This window comes from Poeciliopsis prolifica, unplaced genomic scaffold (genome assembly GCF_027474105.1).
Source record: "Poeciliopsis prolifica strain line A6 unplaced genomic scaffold, Auburn_PproV2 SCAFFOLD004, whole genome shotgun sequence".
In the NCBI taxonomy this organism is placed as follows: domain Eukaryota; kingdom Metazoa; phylum Chordata; class Actinopteri; order Cyprinodontiformes; family Poeciliidae; genus Poeciliopsis; species Poeciliopsis prolifica.
The window spans coordinates 4246552-4269186 of NW_026562379.1; the positions used below are offsets into that span (position 1 = coordinate 4246552).

Genomic DNA, 22635 nt, shown 5'->3' on the forward strand with positions numbered 1-22635 from the left:
AGTGAACATATGGCACTAAGTTCCCATTGAGAGATCAAAGAGGTGGGTTATGGGAATTATGCTGGATATAAATCACCCAGCAACTTTGCCTACCTGCCAGGTGAGTCTCCATTTTCATCAAATAAAATTCCCTCCCCAGACACACCAGTGAAGTTGGTCTTCATCAGGAAGTCCAGCAGAGTAGCACCATCTATAGGCCGCATAGCATCACAAAGGCCCTGTGGAAATGTTAGCCATTAGCCTTAAGTATGCAAATGAATTCAAATTAATGCTCAAAATAACCATGGTGGTATGTAATTATTCAACTTTTTGGAACGATTTCCAAAGAAACATAAACATATTCTAATATAGTGTTTAATAAATGTGAAAAAGATAAACTTCATTGTCCCCAAGAGGCAACTTGTTTTACACCCAGCAAAGAACAAACACAAAAAATTACAAATACAACTGACAGAAATACAGAAATCATGGCAACACAGGTTCCTACAATTTCTGTTTAGGCTTTTCAGGTCAAATTACAATGAGGCTGGCACAAACATGCTATTTTAAACTAAGTCAAATAATAGAGCATTATTAACTGATTAGTTAAGAAATAAAATAAAATCAGAGGTGCGATCATTGATCTCACCAGAGGTCAATAATCTCAAAGATCAATGATCTCAATAAAATTGTGGGCTTTTTCATAAACATTCAAAGGACAACATTCAGATAGACGTTTCATTGCCGTTGGTCTGATGTTGCATCTTCACCTATTTGTCCATAAAACTTATTTAAAGTTAAAAATCGTTGACAATGCTGTCTGTAGTCAAGCAGTTTAACTAAGGGGATCTAAAGGGAAATAAACATTTTATCTGTGACACTCAACCAGATTTTCTGTGACTTACTGGAGGCTTGTTTGAATTCAATCAACAGGCAGTGAGTGATCACTTGTTAAAAATCCACCAGCACATTTTCCCAGCAAAAAGATTATTTACAAAAAGACATTATGAGGCTGGTAAACATGTTTCCTTCTACCCTATTGCCTTTCTGCTTTATGTTTAAATGATGTATTAAGTTCATGCAAACAACATTCCACCATAGCTGTTCTATACATCTAATACTGCAACACGTTTAATTTTATAAGCATTAAATCTTGAGCATGAGATGTGCAGGTTAAAGATGCTACAGGAATAGATATTTTTAGGAAATGCAATTAGTAGCGATGTAAGAGAGAGTGACAACAGCTCCCGTAACCATAAAGGAGAGAGTAGCACTTTTAGATGTTTAAAAAACATTATTGTAATGAGGTGAGCAGAAGAAGTAACCTATGTCGACAGCAATTTACTAAATGAAGAACAGGAAACTCAAAGTGCAACTCAACTAACCTAAATCACAAGAAAAAGAAAACAGAAACAACTTTCAGTTGTCAATCATCACTTCTAAGCTTCTCCTATGTAGGAAAGTGAACCAAACTCCGGTGGTGCACAAAGAAAAGGCCACTTTTAGAATGATTGCAGAAGAGATCCAGTTTAATTAGATGCAAATGGAGATTTTTGGCCTGTGTATGTAAAACGTCTGATGATATTAGACAGTGCATGAAAGCCAAACTCAAATTGGCAGGAAGAACACTCTCTGATGGAGTTGAATCACTTCACTCTTCACAGTCATGGTTTACAATCTGAAAAGCTCTTCCTCGTTCAATTGGGATACTTTCTGACTTTTTGTCCGACATGACAAAAAAATCAAAAATGGGAGTAAAGTCTGCTGAAACATAGGGACAGTGGAACATAGGGACAGTCCCCAGAGAGACTTTTGCACGGTCTATTCAAGTAATGACTGATGAGTCCACTTTGCGCAACAATGCAAGGTAGCGAGGCAAAGGAGACACTGCTGGACTCTCTGCATGAACTAAATGTAGTTGCACAGCCAAATTGGAATTTGAGAAAGAGCTTAGACAGTGAAACACAATTATCGACCCACTCAGCTTTTTCTGTACTGCTGCCGTGGTCCCTCGTGTATTTCTTTTTCGACTGGACCTACCTGATAGCCTGGACATAGAGAACGCTGCATGTTATGCAGGCCGAATGCCATTGAGTAAATAGCATTAATGACAAATCCCATCTTGGTGTCCTGTGCGTAATGAGTCTGCAGGGAATCCCTTCCTGTGAAGGTGAACAGATAAATAGATAAATGAAGCAGAAGAGGGCTGACAATTGTATTGATGAGTGTGGTTGGGGAAAAAAAACTAAATAATTTATTTGTAACATCAAAGGGCCCTTTTTCCTCTTCCTCTTCAGTCACTCCCCACCTCCACATTGCATTTCTGCATCTTTCTTGTGTCCTGTTCTTTTGTAATTCCTGTCCCATTTCATTAGAATAAATAAGAAATGACTCCCTTTGATGCAGCTCTGGAGTACTGCTTAGCCTATGAATGAAGTGAATGAAACAGACAGAGAAGGGGAGGGCATTGAATCATAATATGAAAATCAAGGGAGGGTTCATTCTCAAGATGAACCTAAAGGTCGTGTGCGTCCATGTGGTCTGTTTGTAGGTGTGTGTCCAGCCTTTCAAAACGTTTCCCCTCACAGCTATTTTGAATGCAGGACAAAGGTGACCTGAGTTTTCATCAATTCCTTTTTTATGGATAAAAGTTCTCCAGCCTAATCTGCATGAAAGTAATTGTTCGCATTGGGTGAAATTGACTCATCTTAACAGTACTAAATAACAAAGCTTCATTTCTCTTGCCACACCTGCGCCTGAGTACAATCCAACCTGTAGAATCAATAAATCACTTAAATAGAACATTTCTGACAACATAAAGTAGGATAAAAGATCTTAAGCAACACATCATCTGCCAAAAATCCAAAGAGAAGCAGACATCTATTAGAAATGGACTAGAAATATTTACAAAACCATATTGAAGGCTTTGAGACTCCACAATGAATCAATATGAACCACTGGAGAAACTGTGGACCTGCTCCACCAGATGAAAACTACTGGATGCTCACACATTTGCCAAACCGTATCTTGACATTTCCTCAAATTATTTCATATGTGACATCAACCATGACTATTACACTGAAGGACATTTACGTGGTTCAGCATTATTGAATGAATTCTTGGTCTGACCTTCAGTGGGTGACTTTACACTCCACTGCGCTTAGATCGTGGCGGCATGGCCTTAAACAAGCTGCTCCAAAAAAAACCCTCCAAAACCAGTGAAATTAAAACTAGTCTGCAGAGAAGAGTGGACCAAAAATCTCCACAGAAATATAAAAGGCTCATAGCAAGTTATCACAAGCACTTGATGGCAGCTGCTGATGCCAAGGATAGTGTTAGTGTTTTAGTTTAGGGACCAATTACTGTTTCACAAAGCAAAAGATGTGGTTTGGAATGTTTTATTAACATAGCATCAAAATTACAGTCTTTTGTTTTTACCTAGTGTAGGAGCAGATGATAAATGAATATATGATCCACCTGCTGTACAGGTGGAAACTGAGGAGATGTAAATAATAAATAGATGACCTTCACAATGATCAAGAGGTAGCTCTGACTTTAATTCATCTGACAAGGTAGCAATCAGTGTGTCAAAACTACCCTGGTCTATCACCTCAAAGTCACTAAAAACAGAACATAAATATGCTAGTGGTAGTCTAAAGTATTAGCTTGGCCAACACACTGAGCAATATTCTGAAATCAGAATTTTTTTGATGGCCTTAAACATTCAAGTGTTTTCTGTTTTGGTTATTTATCTGTGTCTCTCCACTTACTCTCACAGGTGCGGTTGTACTTGTTGCTCTCCTGTGGATGACCTTTCAGTCTGCAGTGAAACCGATGCTGCCAGAACTCCGGAAACCAAGGATTCCTGTGGTTGTTTTCAGGACGGAGCTTAAGGTAGTAATCGTCAAACCATTTCACGTCCGCTGACTGCAGCTTGATGGTAATACCCCCGGCTGCTTCCTCGGCATAGCCTTCTGTCACGTCGTACCTGTCTGCCCATCCATCGCTGGAACAAAAGGAAAGGAGAGAAAAGTGGTCATGTTTACCAAGTTTGAGCATTCAAATGAGTGCAATCTGTATGCCAATGAGGATACAAACATACAGTGCCTTACAGAGGTATTCAAATTATTTAAAATCCATATTTTGTAATGCTACATCTTCATATTTTAATGTATTTTAGTTTTATCTTATGATACAGACCAACACAGTGTAGAACATACTTGGGAACAGGAAATAATAGGATTGATTATTTCCAAATTATTTACAAATAAAAATTTTGAACATATGGCACGTAGAATATTTGTATTTATCCATCTTTATTTTATTACTGCAACATAGAATCCTTTGCAGAAACCAATTGTCTTCTGAGGTTGTCTAAGTAAAGAGAGCCCACCTGCTATGTACGATTTAATCGTTCAGCTTAACAAAATCTACCGGTTCTGTGGACATCATAAAGGTTTGTTAGAGCAAAGTAGTGAACAAACAGCATCACAAAGACTAAGAAACATAACCAGACATAGAGTGAAAGGAAACAAAAATAGAGCCATCACTAGTCAGAAGACACGTAGGAGGAAGAGATTACATCCTGACGGGCCATGTCCAAAATCCAACGGATCGTTTACAAGAGGGTTAAAACCACTAGGCACATACACACCCACACATAGCCAGACTCTCGAGATGATCTAGGTCAAACTGAGTTTGTCTGACTCTGTTGATAAACGGCAGCTATATGCATGTCAGCGCCTCACAATTCACCCCCACAACACATCTAGACACTGTAGTTTACATCTTTAGAAAGACACCTGGGGTTGCCACTCCTTTACAACGAACAGATGGCAACGTGGATGTGTCTGCATGTGAAAGGCAGCGATAAAGGGAGGGAAGTGAATTGAATGACAAATGTCTTCTCCTTCCACAATTATCACCAGCCTGTCACAACCAAAACAATGATCCTCAGTTCCTCCACTGAAAGTTAGTTTCTTTCAGCATAATTTTTGTTTATTTTAGCCTTTTCTGCCAGTGTTTCTTTTCTCGCTCTTCTCTCTGTCTCAGAGCCTCCAGAGTACAGAACTAATTTTCTCCTTCAGGAGTCCCTGCACCCTGAGTCACGTTGGAGATCCAGAGTGGAAGTGAACTGCTTCCCCTACCCTGCCTACCACAAAGTTCACCTCTGTCAATTTGTCCCTTCTTCTTGTCACAGTTACTGTCACCCTCTGTCACTGAGCTGTGGTCAGAAATCATAGTGAAATCATTTTTCAATTACCATAAATCGATGTAGCATGAGTAAATGTTTAGCCTCTTATTTGTATGGTGCAAAAGGTCAGTGCAATTAATAAGAGACTACAATCTTGTCACTGATACTCGCTTAGCTCTTTTTAAAGTTTCTATGAAAATTTGTTCTTTTAATCCAATTAATGGGGGCATATTGTGTTAAATTGAGTTTTTTGATTATTCCTTCATCTAAAACACACCTGGATTGTTGTTAACTGTTTAGCACATCTTTCCATCCCATTTTATCCCAGGATGCTTTTATTATCATGCCAAGGGATGAAATGAAATCAATTTGCAAAACCTTTGCTCAACCAACTACTTTGGGTGTGGGGAATAGCCTCAGGTGGTTAGCATTTAGTTGAAATTGACACCAGTACACAGGGCCAGCTTAGGTGAGATAATCATTGTCAATAAAGTGGACGGGCTGAGATTTTTGGCAGAAAAGCATGAGCAGACCCTTGGGAGGCACTTTATCTCTGCACCTGATTCCAGCTCATACTGAAGCTCTATGCTCAGCTGCCATATTCTGCTTGGCTTCTAACATCCCCGTGCTTTAGTTTTGTGATGTACTCAATGTACAACACTAGTAAAGTTCAAATGTCGACAAAGAAACTTTGAGATGGATGAAACACGACACAAACTTTAGTTTTCTTCCTCCAGTACCTCTACCTTACCAGCCAAATGTGCATATTGCATTACTAGAAAGATCCACTACTAGTGAAAGACAGGGTCTTATGTCTAAACATAAAAAAAAAAACTACTGGTATTCCGCATAGAAATACCATCAAAACAGCAAAAAGGATAAAAAAAGAGAAAAAAACAAAAACAAAACAACTTTATTGTTTATAGCCTGTAAATATCACTCTTTAGTGGTAATTCTAAGCTGAAAAGTGCTGATTTATTTATTTATTTTCGAAGGGATGCATTTGGTTTGCTGTCATTTTGAAGTTCACAACAATTAAATTACTTTCCTCAAGGACAAAAATACGAAAAATACAACCTTACTTTTATCAGTGAAAGTGATTATCAGAGTTTTTGCTGTACAACCCGTAGAATGTTCTATGAAATACATTTCCTGAATTTTAAGTCAAACACACAAACAAACGGGTTGTTACAGATTAAAGATTAACACTTGAGATATGCAGCTGTGTGGGTAATGATGCAAAAAAAGAGGAGGAGGGTACAGTATATGAGGATAAGCTGAGTGTGCGGACAGAAAAAAGGCTGCAGTTGTTTACCTATTATTTCATCAGAGAGTAGACAGATCAATCGTTTTCTATTCTGGATCAAAATAAGTGTTATAAATGACATTCCATCTATTTCTCTCTTTCAGTCTCCTTCCACATGTCTGGAAACGCAAGGCCGTTGTCATGGTTTTCAGCCCACGCTCAATCTGCTGTCTGTACTTTGTGTCTCATTAGAGGCACACTGGATCGTAAGTGTATGCACATACACCCACACACTCTCTCCACCCCTGTCACACACACGCACACACACACTTCCGCTCTTACTTTTCTATTCACTATTCAATTAACATCTGATGCCCTGCACCAATGTCACAAATGCTATTTGAGTAACCGTACAATATTCCAGTGTTGTAGGCCACCAAAATACCTTAAGCGTAACTTAAGCGTAACTTAAGCAAATCAATTCTAAAAAGCTGGGCCCGAGGCACCTGCCTTTCCTTTCTGTTCATTCAGGGTATAAATAGAAACTAGAACTCATTTGCAAATGGTTATTAATTTGTAGCTGGCTGTTTCTTGGTTATAAAATCTATCACAAGACTGAAGTTTCTGACTGTCTGGATTCCAGAAAAAGGCTTAACAAAGCCTTGGGTTTCTTACTTTATATGTCAGTATTACATAATATTACATGCAGAGTTACTTTGTACAGACGAATTTGCCTCACTAAATGTAGATGCTAAAAAATAAGTAGATTACAGCAATGTTGACTGTTCTAAATTCAATAAAAGATATTTGATCCTTCTACTTTAAAATGATTTATTCTGCTCACAGATGCAGCAATTTGAAAAGAATTGAACATGTCTTCAATATCAAACAGACAAATTAATATTTTAAATCATTTATTGATCAGTTAACACCTTCAACAGGCCACCAGTTCATCACAAGACACCATAAGACACACAAAAGGTAACCAACCATGGTCCTAAAAAGGTAAAGAAAGAGGCAAATTAATCAAATCAAGAACAGTGGCAACATGCAAACTCTGTGGAGAAGAAAACTGTACCATGCATCCTTACTGAGAAAGATCCACATATAAATTTCTATGTACCTTAAATCGACCAAATATGTGACTTATGGGCATGAAACAGTTTGAGGTTTTCAGTCTGGTATCCTTAACTCAAAATAAATGTCACAAATTGCACAATTAACAATTAAAGCAATTGTAGAGTAACAATTATTCCAGCATCTTCTACAATGATATAACTTTAATTAGTCGATCTAATAATATTACTATATCATCCATTTATTGTAATTTTGACTGCAAACAAAGACTTTAAGCAAAATTCCAGATTAAGCCCTCGTCAATTCTTTAGTAGTTTAATTTTTTAACCTTTAACCTTCTGCGCTTTAGAGTTTCACAGGTATAACAAGCTCAAGCAAAGAAACTCACGAGTTTCTTTTATCTCTTATCATGTTTGCATTATTCTCTAATTACCATATCAAAAGTCACCAGTTGAGTAAAAAGAGGTCATCATCTGTAAAAATATTTGACTGGATCTGAAGCCGTGCTGCCAACAGGTCACTTTAGTAATTATTGCCCATGTTCAATGATAACATGCCACTCGATCCCAACACACTCTGACAACATGCCACTCGATCCCAACACACTCTGACAACATGCCACTCGATCCCAACACACTCTGATAACATGCCACTCGATCCCAACACACTCTGATAACATGCCACTCGATCCCAACACACTCTGACAACATGCCACTCGATCCCAACACACTCTGATAACATGCCACTCGATCCCAACACACTCGATCCCAACACACTCGATCCCAACACACTCGATCCCAACACACTCGATCCCAACACACTCGATCCCAACACACTCGATCCCAACACACTCGATCCCAACACACTCTGATAACATGCCACTCGATCCCAACACACTCGATCCCAACACACTTGATCCCAACACACTCTGATAACATGCCACTCGATCCCAACACACTCGATCCCAACACACTCGATCCCAACACACTCCATCCCAACACACTCTGATAACATGCCACTCCATCCCAACACACTCTGATAACACACTCGATCCCAACACACTCGATCCCAACACACTCTGATAACATGCCACTCGATCCCAACACACTCGATCCCAGCACACTTGATCCCAACACACTCTGATAACATGCCACTCGATCCCAACACACTCCATCCCAACACTCCATCCCAACACACTCCATCCCAACACACTCTGATAACATGCCACTCGATCCAACACACTCGATCCCAGCACACTTGATCCCAACACACTCTGATAACATGCCACTCGATCCCAACACACTCGATCCCAACACACTCGCTCTGTCACTGCCATGGTAACCTGGCACAGATTCCACATCAGCATCTGCTGCTTACAACCAAAAACACTGCAAACACACAGACGCACACAATCGTCTACACATTACAAACAGCACAGTAAAAAAAACCTTAAGCCCTTAATTAGCTGGACATAAAAGCTTAAACACTATGTGCACAAAGTATCATGTATACATAAGTGTGAGTCGTTCAACAAATCAACTTTACATGTCAGATGGCATTTAAGCTAATAACATATAAAACACAGGTGCCAACATGATCACAAAATTTTATTTCCTCCATAATAAATGCTGCAGCGTTGTGTCTAATCCTTTTCAGTTCATCAGTGCATGAACTAAAGAGACGTGATGATGAGGGAGTTAGAAGAAAGGTCGATCAAACTGTATTTTGGGGCTTTAATAACTAATAAAACAAACATGATGCCACCACTTTCATGCGTCTGGTGTACTCAATCACAATAATAATTTAGTGTCAAAAACACAAGAATTCTCATTTCTCTGCTTTTCTCGCTTCCACAAAAGGTTTTTATGACAAAGTTGTGTTTTAAGAAATCTGTAATCATCTTAGGAAAAGCCAGTCCAGTCTATCTTTGTAGAAGTTAATTCTTGGAGGAAATAGAGACATCAATAATAACAATATATGCTGTTGTTGTTCATTTATCATGCAAAGAGAACTAAAATTATTTTTTTTCGTAATAAATTGCAGCAGTTTCCCTACAACACAGATTAAAAATGCGTCTTCAGTTGTGTCTGATTCAAATTGACTTATCACAAAGGTTTTCTATCAAATAACAGATTCTCTGATGTTCGTTTGCCTTTAGACAATTTTCTGCATTGTAGCCTGCTGGAAAATTAAGTTTGTTCTTCAAAACATGAGCATTGTCTCCTTGTGTCTCAGTTCTTTTGTCTTTATTGTTTTTCTTATTTATGCCGGAGACCATGACTCTGTCACTTGAATAGACTTTTTGTAGTTTCTTGGTTTTGTAAGTCGCTGACTTCAATGTAAGTGAAACTTGCAGCATACACACACATGCCCTTTAAACTGTTGTTACATTAAAAAAATAAAAAATCTAGCTCCATGTTTGGTCATTTTCTGTATGAAGGTCTCTGACATGTGGTCTTCCAGTATTATTCTGTAATTAGCATGAATTATATAAGAATAATTATAAACATATAATGATATACTACTTAAAAAAATCTTGATTTAAGTGCAACTTTCACTTTAGCAAAAATAATAATAATTAAAAAAAAGTGAATTACATTTATATTAGCAAACACTGTGACTTCTGATAGTAACAACTTCATTATTGGAGGGTTGGACAGAAAACATCAGCTACATAAGAAAGGATAACAAGCTTTTTGACATGCAGATTGATGAAGAGATGTTGAAGCTGATCTGAGGTCTCGCTGCAAACAGTAACTGTGGAGATGAACTGACTACTACTGAGCGATGACGGCTCATCTGTCATGGACCCCAGCCAAATAGAGGTCAGGGGTCACTGTGACAACAGCAAAACTCATTTAGCCAAATGTCAGAACTGCATCGCACACAAACACTCTCTCTGTGTGTGTGTGTGTGTGTGTGTGTGTTGTGTGTGTGTGTGTGTGTGTGTGTGTGTGTGTGTGCGTGTGCGTGTGTGTGTGTGTGTGTGTGTGTGTGTGCGTGTGTGTGTGCGTGTGCGTGTGTGTGTGTGTGTGTGTGTGTGTGTGTGTGTGCCATGGAGGCAGAGATACAAGACTCTGCCTCCATAGGTATGTGTGTATTCAAGGGTGTAATTCAGTGAGTGATCGGACCACTTTACACGCCTATCATTCAATAACGCACAGAGACAGAGAGTAGAACAGCCTGAGCCTGCTTATCGTGGCGGCAGGTTCATTTTTACCTATCTATCAATATCAGACCTCATTACCCTCTGGCTCTGTTTCTGGCTGCTCTCAGCTGCTCTCAGCCCTGCTTAGTTTCCTGTTTGTCTTTTCTTCCCACATCTGGATCCACTTCCCTGCTTTTTGTTTTTTTTTCTGTTTTTTTCTCACATTTCTCAGCCATGCTGATTGCCTTCTTTTTTCTTTCACACCACTAACAACTACATTATGTAGCTGCTTTTGTGCAAATTTTGTTTTTATTTGAAGAAATCTTTAAGGAGAAAGGTGTGTGTCGATTTAAATAAAGCTCATGAAAGTGGTGGCAAGGCAATGCTGAGTGCTTCCTGCTGGCGTTTCATCAGCAGGACATTTGTTTCTATGACAATTTCTTGAAAATGTAGCTAGTTTATAATGAGATGTGATTAACTCTTTGCTTATTTTCATACATTAAAGTAAATTTGTATGTGCTTAGCACTGAAAAACAAAATTTTTTGCCATTAGGAGAAACAAACGGTGGATGTTTCCACTTTTTGCATCATTTCTCACAGTGGAAATGCAAATAGGTCGTCTGTGTTTATAGTGAAGATTATTACATTGAGATTGAACACAATTCCAAGTCCATTTGGGTTAAACAAGGAACAATATTTGCTGATACAGAATCAGACCTTAGAAGGCTGGTGCTATCCTTGGGACAATCCATGTTTTCTGTCGGTGGCCCAGAAAAAGCTCCAAAAATATCGCGACATATTAATTGTAGTAGTTTTAATCTTCCTCCATCGCTGTAGTTCTGAAGGGGAGCTCAGACAAAATTATATCTCTATATGACATGTTTCGTGCCAGTCAGACTCAAGGCATTGTAAGGCATTTCACTGCTCCCCTATGTATTGCTATGACAGGCCCTAGTCATAAAATCAAATTTTGGCAATGAATGGTTTATGCGAGTTATCAGGAAAGAAAAAATTATTTACCAAATCCAAGAAAAAAAAGAACTGTGCTGAGAAAATGTGTCCTCTGCCAAGATCAATGCTTCATGTAAACAGATAATAACAGTAATCACTTTGAAATCTAACAAGTGCAATTTCTGCCAATTCCCTAAATTTATCAAGACTGATTGTGAAATATGATGCAGACGTTTCTGTTTGACCTTGTTAACGAAAACACCAACAAGTGAAGAATACCTTCTCCAAACTATGTCTACAGACGCTGCATACAGAGAAGATAGAAGGGGAAAAAAAGATTATTTACAGAACAAGCTCTAATAGAGAAAAATGTGACCTCAGTAATAAGAATTAGGATGATAAAATTCCCATTAGTGTTGCTTGTCCTTGTCTGTAAAATAAAGATATTAAATGAAGAGTTTTTTGATAAATAAGAGCGGTCTACTCTACACTAAGGGTTCAGAGGTGAGTCTGTTAGACCTTATTCAAGTTGACTGATTAGAAAATATTTTCACAAGATCTTTTCTCAAAACAGTGTCTACTGTACTTTTACCTTGAGCCGACATTTTCCATCTTTGCCACTTGTCTTTTATTTTTTTAAGAAAAAAAAAACGTGTTCTTCAAAAAAGGACATAGAACATTATTCTCTATATTTCTCTCTTCATTTAGGTCATAATTAGGTTTAATTCCTAAAGCAAAAACACCAAAATCAGTTTTAGAGAAAAACATTTAGTGGCGAAGTAAAGTGAAGGGACCCATTTATTTGATGACCTAAAACTGAAATAAATTGTTATTAGCATGTTTGTTGAGTGTCAGTCGGGTGATTTTGGGTGGTGACAAAATGACACTACTGTCATTACTAATAGAAATGGATGAAATTTCTTCTAATTCAATTAGTAATTCTTAGTAACCCTTCTTACTTTTGTGAAGAAAAGAAAGAAGATTATATGGGAGTAAATGATCTAAACTCATATCAACTTTATGTTCAAAATCGAGTGAAATCAGATTCTTCTGCTTTATAAAATTAATGAACTAAACTTTATTTAAATATAAAGTTAGATTCAGAAATTGTAGGAATGAGCAAACAGATGTTTTCTCATTATTAGAAGTGCAGCAGAATTACCCGTCTTCACTCTACCTAAAAGACACGCTGAAGAAAAATAACTAAATAGAAGGAAGCAGGAGGTGCAATAAAATAAATAGATGTAAGAGGAGAAGCAGATGAATGAGTGCAGATAACAGACATTATTTCCCTTCCAGCTGGGGTCTTTATCTGGATGCAGTCAGGTGTGGGAGTTTTACACACAAACTCAAGACACTAGTTCACAAAAAAAAAGAGCAATATGAAAGTAACAGGTTTTACTTGCTCATCAATTTTAAGCCACGGATAACCAGGCAAAATGTATTGTCTGCTGAAGATGAAGAGAAAACAAGACAGCAATATTGAAGAGCAGCAACAAAATACAGGTCAACACGGAAAGGAAAACTGAGGAGAGAGGAGGATGAAGGAAACAGCTGAAAGAGCAATCGGGTCACAGAAGAGGCAATTAGACGTATGAATGAAAGACTAAAGGAGGTGAAGAGGTTAAAGACAAAATCTTCTCTGGGATATGTCAAGGCGGAGAAGGTATAAAGTGACACAGATAACATCTCCAGGGAAGAGATCGAATTACAGGCGGAGAGGAAAGAAGATCAAAAAGGGATCTCAGTTTTTTACACAATTTGGAGTATGTTTGCAATGTTGAGAAACAAAGACCAATATGTTTGAGGAGAAGATTTGAGTTGAGCCATAGCAAAGCACACACACACACACACACACACACACACGCTCACACACACGCTCACAGTGGGACAAATGTTGAAAATCTGATGTTAGAATGAAAGAGTTGGCGGGAAACACAGACTTTGTATTTCATCTTTTCCTTCAGGTCTGGCCTCATTACATTTTATTGCTTCACACATAAAAGTGTGGTCTCTCGTATGCGACACAGCAGACACTGTAATATCACCTGCTGGGGTTATACACCTCCAGCGTACCATTACTCTTCCTCCCTGAGTTTTTTTATTTCGGCCTCATCTTTATCACCATGGTGGCCTTCTGGTCTTTTTCTTCCCTGATCCTTTTCTCAATCTGAGCCTTTTGAACCCCTGTGCTATCATTTTATTTTTTCTCTCTGTTTCCCATCATGCTCTGAGGTTTCTATTTGAATATTCCTATGCCAAACCCAAGCCCTTGTAAGCGTGGAGCCACATGACGGCAAATTTGCACTATTTAGATGATATTTAGGTGGCATTTCCAGTGATACATGATGAGACACTTTGACCAGAAAAAGCATCCAGAGTGTCCTGTTAAATTTGCTGTAAAATTGACAGTATTTCAGTAAAAGATCACTCATGCCTAAAATCAAACATGATGGTGGTTGTGCGATGATCTGGGCATTTTCTACTTCAACAGAACAATCACCCAAAGCACACCAGCAAGATTACGTCTTAAACTTCTCAAAAGAAACTAAATGAGGTTTTTTGAGAAGCCCAGCTAAAGTCTATACCTTGAAAGTTAAAAACAAAACACTGATACAACAATTTGTTTTAGAATCTGTGTGGGGAAAAAGCAAAACCAGAAGAAATGTGTAACACATTTTCAGAGCATTGTAAAAAATTTTAAAATCGTCATTTACCCTGAAAACCCAGAAAATATTTAGCTCTAACTTCTTCTAAGCCAGTGCTTCTCAATTATTTTCCGTTACGCCCCCCTAGCAAGAACAAAACTATTCGCGCCCCCCACTCCCCACCGTGACTATCCATCTCTGCATAACATTTTTTTCCTTATTAACATTAAAGAAAAAAAGAAAGACATATGGTCAAACTTACAAAGAATAACTTTATTAAATTGTGTTTTAAGTCTGCAACAGAAAGATTTTAAGTGCATCAATGCCTGAAATTAAAAATAAATAAATCCATGTCTACTGCTGCAGGCAGTATCAGCTCCTCTGCTATGGTGTGGGGCTTTTTGCACTGCGCAATTTGGTACGCCACCTTATATGATGCTAGCAGCGCTCGATGGTTTACTGAAGTAGCCTTCACAAAGCGGGATGACTGTTGGCAATATTCAGCACGTTTTCGCTGAAAAAACTCTAGCGGCTTATCGGCGTGATTGGGATGTAACGTATTTAAGTGACGCGCTAATTTATTTGGCTTCATGCTGTCCGCTGCGAACATTTTTAGACACAGCAAACACACCGGTCTTTCCTCTTCTCCAACATGTAGTCAGTGAAGCCAAGCGCTAAATACGCTTCGTCGTATTTCCTCTTCTTAGCTTTCGGTTCACTTTCTGTTGTCTCATTATCTTTGTCTCTCTCCGCTTTTCTTTTCATCCCTGTTAAAAACTTTTTCATGTTGGGGGTTGTTGAATAACGGAGGCCAGAGACAGAACGCAGTCGGAGCTCTTTGTTGACTTAACACTGCTAACCAGGGCAACCTGTTGTCTTGTAAGTCGTAAAATGTTGCACTGTCGCAAACGTGACAGAAGTAACAATGAGAGCGCCACTGCCGTCTACTGTGCGCAATTACACTTTATACTAGTACGGCCAAAAAAAAGCCTGTTCCCCAGGATCACACGCGCCCCCAGGTATCGCACCGCGCCCCCCAAAGGGGGCCCGCCCCACTATTTGAGAAGCACTGTTCTAAGCCAAGAGATTTTCTGCTGGACTTTCTGCTGGTGGCAACATATTTTATGGAAATGTCTAGACTAAGATCCATGTAAAACATCATGTCCTGGTACACGCTTCCTGACATATGGAAATGCACATCCGTCAGTAAACAATTTTACGTAACATAATGATACGCCTGTGGCTTAGAAACAGGAGTCAGAACTATTTCCTGCTTTGCAATAATTATACTGGTTGGCCCCTTCACACAAGGACGCACACACATACTGCTAGTCAGTCTGTTTGACAGTAGGGATTAGTGAGCAGAGCAGCTAATGCCCGATAATGAGCATCCAGCTTATCGCCCACAGAATCATGTTTGCATCTGGGAGAGTGTGCTTATCAGAAAAAGAGGAAAGGGAGGAACAGACAGGTCTGCAGTAAATTAACTGTTTCATTAAGAGCTTTAATGAATTCCCCACTTCTGATTTGCAAAACATGTTTCAGTGTTTTTTTTTTCACTATTAGCGTAACTAAAGGACTTCATTTACTTCTCAGTTATTATTATTAAAGTCATCACAATTATTCTTGATTAATTTTAGCCCAAGCTAATATTATCACAAAGCTTTGATTGTTGAAGATGTTTTGAGACCAACATGGCTGTGACTCAGATGTTTCTATGAATCCACAAACAGTTAGACATGAAATTAATTTCAAAAGCATGGAACAGTGAAGATATAAAATGATGATCATCCAGTCAAAGAGATTATTGTCAATGTTAATTACAAAGTATATGCACTGAAATCATCCAGTGAAACAAAATCAAAATTTCGAGCCTGTTCATGATTATGAATCAAGTGCAAGAAAATGTTTATCAGTATCAATATTTTATAAATAAATACCAGTAAATTGAAAGGCTAAGTGAAAGATGTCAACATTTTGGTGAAAGACCAAACTTCATGCTTTCATGGAAAGAGTTGTTATCCAGTTGTTTAAATTTAAATTAAATCCCCAAGTTAAAGCATTATAATTATTTAATAAAAGAGTGAATTACTTTAGTAACTACTAGGAAAAAATGTATTTTCACCACTGAGAGGGGTTTTTGCTTTAACATCGCCTCTTCCACCACTCTGTCGAGGACAAACTTTGTCTGGCAGCAGTGAAAAGGCAGATTTCACTGCACTGCTGGTATTATTAATAGGATTTATTTATTGCATCAATTTCAAAATCTATAGTTTGAGTACTTTGAAAACGGAAAACAAGTGAAAATAATGTCACAGATTTTGAATACATTTTCATGGGTCACAGCAGAAAAGTTGAAAGGGCTTCATCGACTCGTGCTGTTCTGCTTAGGCAGCATAATTCTGCCTGAGAGGCGTCAGCCGAAGGATCTCCCATTACTGCACAAGGACACAGCTGGAAGAACACTTATAGCACACAAGTAAACCTCTCGATCCCTTTTTTTTCTGCAAACTTCCTCTCTTTTATACACTCTGCCTCTGTCTTTCCATCATTTTTTATCGCCCTCCGTCCCAGTCGTTGCTATGGTAACAAGCTATGCGGGGGCAGCGGTGCAGCACACAACCCCGTCCTCCAAATTCCCTGGAAGACGGGGAGAGCATGGGAGACAAATGGATAATAGGTCTCTGGCATGCATTTGAAGCATTTTGAAGAGAATAAATGTCACTCGACCCCCAGGTGAAAGGAAATATTCTCCACACTTAAGTGGCAATGCAAAGTCAGATCGTTTGATCGAATAGTCCACAACTCCGAGGTGAATTTTAGTCTTACGCCTCTTTCGGTGGACGCTGCACCTGCCCGACACCTGCAGACTGCAGTCTGTCTGCGGCTTCAAAGCTACTAATGCGATTTGACACTTTCAGGATTTCACCAAATGATTGTGAATTCCAGACTGGCAGCTCTTATGCAATATGCACCTAAACAAAGTGAGCTACACTGTTAAGAAGTGAACTTCAGAAGTCCTTCTTTTCAAGTCAAACAGCAAGTGTTAAATCACTAAAAGTAACCCTGGAAAAAACTGCATTGTTTTTCAAATCTTAAATGCTAAAATTACCAAAACTCCTTACCCAAAAATGTTCAGAAACTGAAAAAAGAGCATATCATTTAAGAGGACATTTTAATATAAATCAACAAGGTTCTGTAACCATATTGAAGCATTACAAGGTATGGAATAACCTTGGTAAGAAAGGAAAGCCAGTACAATTTCAAATAAAGTCAATTTAAAATAAACTTAACATCCAATATATTTAAAAAATATTCTGTTGAAAATTATGTATATTTCAGTCAAAAGGATATAATTCAATGGAATAAGTAATGTACTATAAACATAAAGGTCGGGGAAAGACAGAATCACACATCACATCTCATTCAGCATAATCTGTTGGCAGGTCAACTATGACCTCTGAGCGTCCAATTCTGGCGTTTTTAGATGTTAAGATGGAAGCCATTGTTTGGAGAAAGCCACAAGTCCTGTTCACAGTTTACCACAGAGCTGAACCTTGAACCTTGAAAACTCCTTACAGCATGCCATGTGAATCAGAGAACTATCGGTTTCAACAACAACACAAAATGTGTCTTATGTAACCCAACAAACCTTGTACTGTTTCATTCTAACATAAGATAAGAACATAATTTTATTAGTCTCCCATAGGAACACAATGACCAGCTTCTTTAAGTCGATTCATCACATGACATACCAATAATGTTCAAATTAGTTAGTGGTAGTAACACAACTACAGATGACTCAAGAGGTTTTTAGTACTTTCCATTTGTCCACAGAAAACCTAAATGCACCCACACATTACATGAACCAATATGTGGATGTCTTAGATAAATGCAAACAGTTCTAATAAAATTATGTGGTGAAGATTTTCCTCAGTTACTTTTAATGCTCCTCACACTGAATCAATAGACTGGTCCTGTAATATGATATCAGACATAAAACTCTGCTGTTCCACTTTCTCAATGTTCATATGTTTTCCTTGGACTGTGGAGTTCTGCGGTCAATCCTCAAATGAATTAAAGTTCACATTTCTTTTAATTAACTCCAAGCAGAGCTAAATTGAGGAGCCATTTATTTCCTGTCCAGGCACTTCAGGAGATAGCCGAGCAGCTTACAGATAGCCTTTCAAATGTGTGATGGATGAAGTGTATTGTGCAGAGGAGACAAAGCATCTGTAAAGGTTATGAAATAAAGTAGTAGGAGAAAAAAAGTCAAGTGTTGATATGGGATGGGAGTGAAGCGGGGGCAATGAGCACAAAATGCAAAGGTTATTTCCTTCTTAAAAGGTTTGCATGCACAAGAACATTCAAGTATCAAACATGAAACAGGGAAATTTATTATGGTGTGGATTACTGGGACAACAACCATTAAAGGGATTATGATGTGTGTAAGGATGTGTGTGAATGTGTTAATGTACTTGAGCACGCAGAACCACTGATGTAACCGTCAGATTAATCCCTCTGAAAAATGAGCAACAGCGTGCCAAACAAGAATTTTAAAACAAACAGTGCAAACAATCTGCTCAAATAAATGATCAGTCATTTATTTGATTGATCAAAGCAATCAAATAAATGCAACGTCTCAAAGTGAAATATATATATTTACTCTGCACTACCGTCTCTTTGCTCCGCATCCCTGTATCTCGTCCCCTGACTCTCTAATTCCAAGCACTTTTCCCATTGGAGTGCCGTAAGAGGATAAGACCATTCGCTGGGAGAGCAATAAGAGGATAAATCATGTGTGTATTTGTGTGTCTCCCCATATCAAAGCCTGCCTGTATGTACAAATGCCTGCTCTTATCCAGGTGATGCAAAAGTTGGTCAGTTTGAAAGCAACAGTGTTTTTAGTAGAAATGTCTCTGCATGTTAGAGACCATTGACAGTTCTATGTTATTTGGGTTAAGTGTTATGTGGAGGTTCGTTAGCAGGTCCACTTGCCTCTGGCTCTGCCCTACATACTAAAAAAACAATTAATTCCCTGTCAAGAGACTCATTGTTCTGCGTTTCATTTTTCCAAAATTTTTCTGTGATTTTTTTTTTGTTGTTGTTGCAAGCATGAGATCTGTGCAAAGACACAATAAAGGTAAAAGAGCCCATAGGCTCTTTTACTTTTTGGGTAACATTCATACCTACTAACCCAATACAAACACACAAAATTGGATGCACACCCATGCACACAACCCATAGAGAGTGTAAAGCGTGTACTTTACACTGTCAGGTCCCGGTAGCATTTCCCCAGAGGAGCAAACCATCGCTGGTCCCAAGAGGTGCTGCCCTTCATTCCGGCGTGAAGAAAAGCAGACAACACAACCCTCCGCAGCAGTGGAGCAGCCCCTCAGGCCAGATGAGGGCTGGTCGCCATCTGAACGACCCCAACCCAGACCCTGAACCCCAACACCATCCAGTGATGGGACCAAAAAAATCCATGTGCTCAAACAAACCAGCCTTCCAGAGCAGCTTCATGAGAAAACAGCTGCAACATTCCATCGGGACATGAACACACGTCAGAAATTCACCATCCACAGGGGGGAGCTCTGCCCAAAATGCCAATGAACTGAGCGCAGCGCAACAGCAAGGCAGTGGCTCTGCATGATACCACCCTTTCCCCAAAACTTGAATGCAACAGACCAGACACCATCAAACCCCATGACAACACTGGACTCACGTTCCAAACTGTTTAATGCTTTCTAATGTTGAAATTTAAAAAGACTAGCAAACTGCATGTGTTTTGCCCATGTTTGTTTAATAGCAAAAGCATTGCACCTTATTCGCAGACTTTTTTTTGTCTCTGTATGAAGGAATCAGGAAGTGGAATAAAGCAAAAACATGAAGAGAGAAAAGCAAAGTGTCAAAAAGTCAAGAGTGTGCAAAAACAAAAAGGAAATAGAGGCCAAAAGACAAAGACAGGTACTGACAGAAAACAGGGAAGTACTGGTGAGTTGAATAAAAAAAAATCTTTGATATATACGGGAGTTTCAGTTCAACAGCTTTTTGAAGTCAACCTAGACTTTTATTGAGGTTTAAAATGTGAAGACATACACTTCCTGTGAGAGTTTTTTGATATGCTTTTGACACATTTGACACAGAGGATCAGAGAGATCCCAGATACTTTCATAAAATATTTCTTTTATCAAACTCAGAAAAAAGGGCATCATGTGAAACAATAAAACAAATTCCAACACAGTCAATGCCAGGGCAATGTATCAGCCTATGAAAGATGAAGGGCCTTTGTCTAACAAAATGATCCAACTGAGCGCTGTGGGACCTATTATATTTCAGAAATCCATTTCCCTAAAAGCTAAAATTCAATATGACCAGGATTAAAATGTCACTGTTTGGATTACTAAGGCAGGTGTGCCTGGAGCAATTTTGTGGAACAATTTACCAATACAGATAGAAAATTGGCATCCCACTGATTACAGGACAAACGTCTGTCTCCTGAGCCACCGTCCACCTCCTTCCAATGCTGCTACTGTCGTCTGCAAAAATGCACCAGTCTATGATCCACCATTGACAGCCATGAGGAGTGTCTTTGTGCTGTCAGTCATGCTCATGCACAACGTGCTAATGAAGTGACTTTCCATCCCAGCAAAACCACTTTTCTGCAGTCATCAGTGCCTATATGCTGAATAGTCTGAGGACTCATGGCAGGTTATGTTGTGGTGAACCAGCTGCAGCATAGCAGAAAGCAAGGGGAAGAGTGTGATGAGGATGACTGACAGCACTAAGGCCTTCCTCCTGGCTCTGATTGGTTGTTTTCTAACTGAGTGGTGTATTTCTGCAGTTTGTGGGCATACTGAGAGAAGGCAGAGGAGCTTAATTTTTTCACAGATTATACTGTCACAACACAATGATAATTTTAACCAATATGTAAAAAACATGTTTTTAGAAAAGTCACATACAGCAGCCAGTGCCAACTTTAAAATAAGTTGGCATTGGCAAGAAAGTAAGTGCAAACTGCTGAAATTGTCAACAGATGACTTGTATTTCAAGTCATGTCAGAAATAATTATATTGCATAGTTTTAAAAAAAGTATTATCCAACTCATGAAACAATGAAAAAAATATTGTGCTCCAACCTGACCCTCGGAACAACAAGGTTCACCAGACATCCGTGATTATTGTGGGAAAGTGTTGAGTTGTCCCTTCGCTTATTGCTGTGAATTTGTCTCTGACCACATCTGGTCCTAATGTTGTCAAGATGCTGTATTTATCCCCCTAATGCGGGTTAATGCATATTCCACAAATGCAAAGGATTGAATTGGAAGCACTTTGCGTCCATCATGCAGTCAAAATTATGCCCAATTATACTTAATTTTGCTAATCTGCATAATAAACACCCACATTTATAAGAGAGGACAGAGTAGTGGAACAAAAACGTCCAGCTGTAAACATGGCAGCTTTCTGCAATATAAATAGCAACGAGGAGAATCACAGCCAGAATAGTGCGAAAGGTGTCAAATTCTACATTTTAAAACAAATACTGTATGCAGCACTTTCACATAACTCAAACAAACCCAACTTGAAATATTCGTATGAGACTACAGAATCACTCCTGTAATAGAACAACATTCTCTTTATCTTCACCCTCCCCTCTTAAGCATCCATCATTCATTACAGCAAATTTGTCAGTGTTTAATTAGCAATGCTTTTTCACAAACATATGAAAAATGGAGCAGGATTTATTTCCCTAATTTCTCCTATTAAATGACATGGGCAAATTACCATAACCCCAGCAAACATAACAAAGACTCAAATCCACTCACAACCAGAAACAGACTCTGTAGGGACACACAGTAGGTGCATTGTCGAACTCTGATGATCACGTTTCACAGTCCAGTATTTTGTGTTTAGACGGGTAACTTTAAGGAAAACAATAATCCCTCAGTGGAAACCATCCTCTTCGTTCTGATTTGAGACCCTCAAATCTCTCCTCCTATTTGTTCCCTGACTGAAAACCTCGAGAATGCAAAAACTGAGTCATTTGGGAAGGTGGAAGGCTGTGACCTTGAGTAAACAATCATACTGCACTGGACACAATTAAAGTCTGACAGAATCCAGGCAGGTGGGTTCAATGAGGGACAGAGAAATGATGATGTAACGATAAAGCCCTGAGAAAGTGGAGAAGAAAGAAAACACAGGGGGAAAAAAATCTGCCCATGAAGGTCAAAAAATGTATCATAATCATATTATCAATAAGTGTGTTTTCAGTCGTTTATCTAATTTCAAGCAAAATACGTTTATGGATCCAGTCATGCAGACTTAGACACACAGATCACCCACGCATGCACAAACCCATTCACATAAACACATGCGCATGCGCCGCATGTAGC

General features: G+C 38.7%; 1 protein-coding gene across 1 annotated transcript in view; it reads right to left on the reverse strand.

Annotated features, from left to right (window-relative positions):
- The window catches only part of grm5b (glutamate receptor, metabotropic 5b), a 61266-nt gene that overhangs the window by 17833 nt on the left and 20798 nt on the right, over positions 1-22635 (reverse strand). Inside the window, exons 7-9 of the mRNA XM_055028303.1 lie at positions 3750-3985; positions 2020-2141; positions 94-218 (exon numbers count right to left, since the gene is read on the reverse strand). Of these exons, the coding sequence (XP_054884278.1) occupies positions 94-218; positions 2020-2141; positions 3750-3985 (483 nt within the window). The remainder of the gene's footprint in view (positions 1-93; positions 219-2019; positions 2142-3749; positions 3986-22635) is intronic.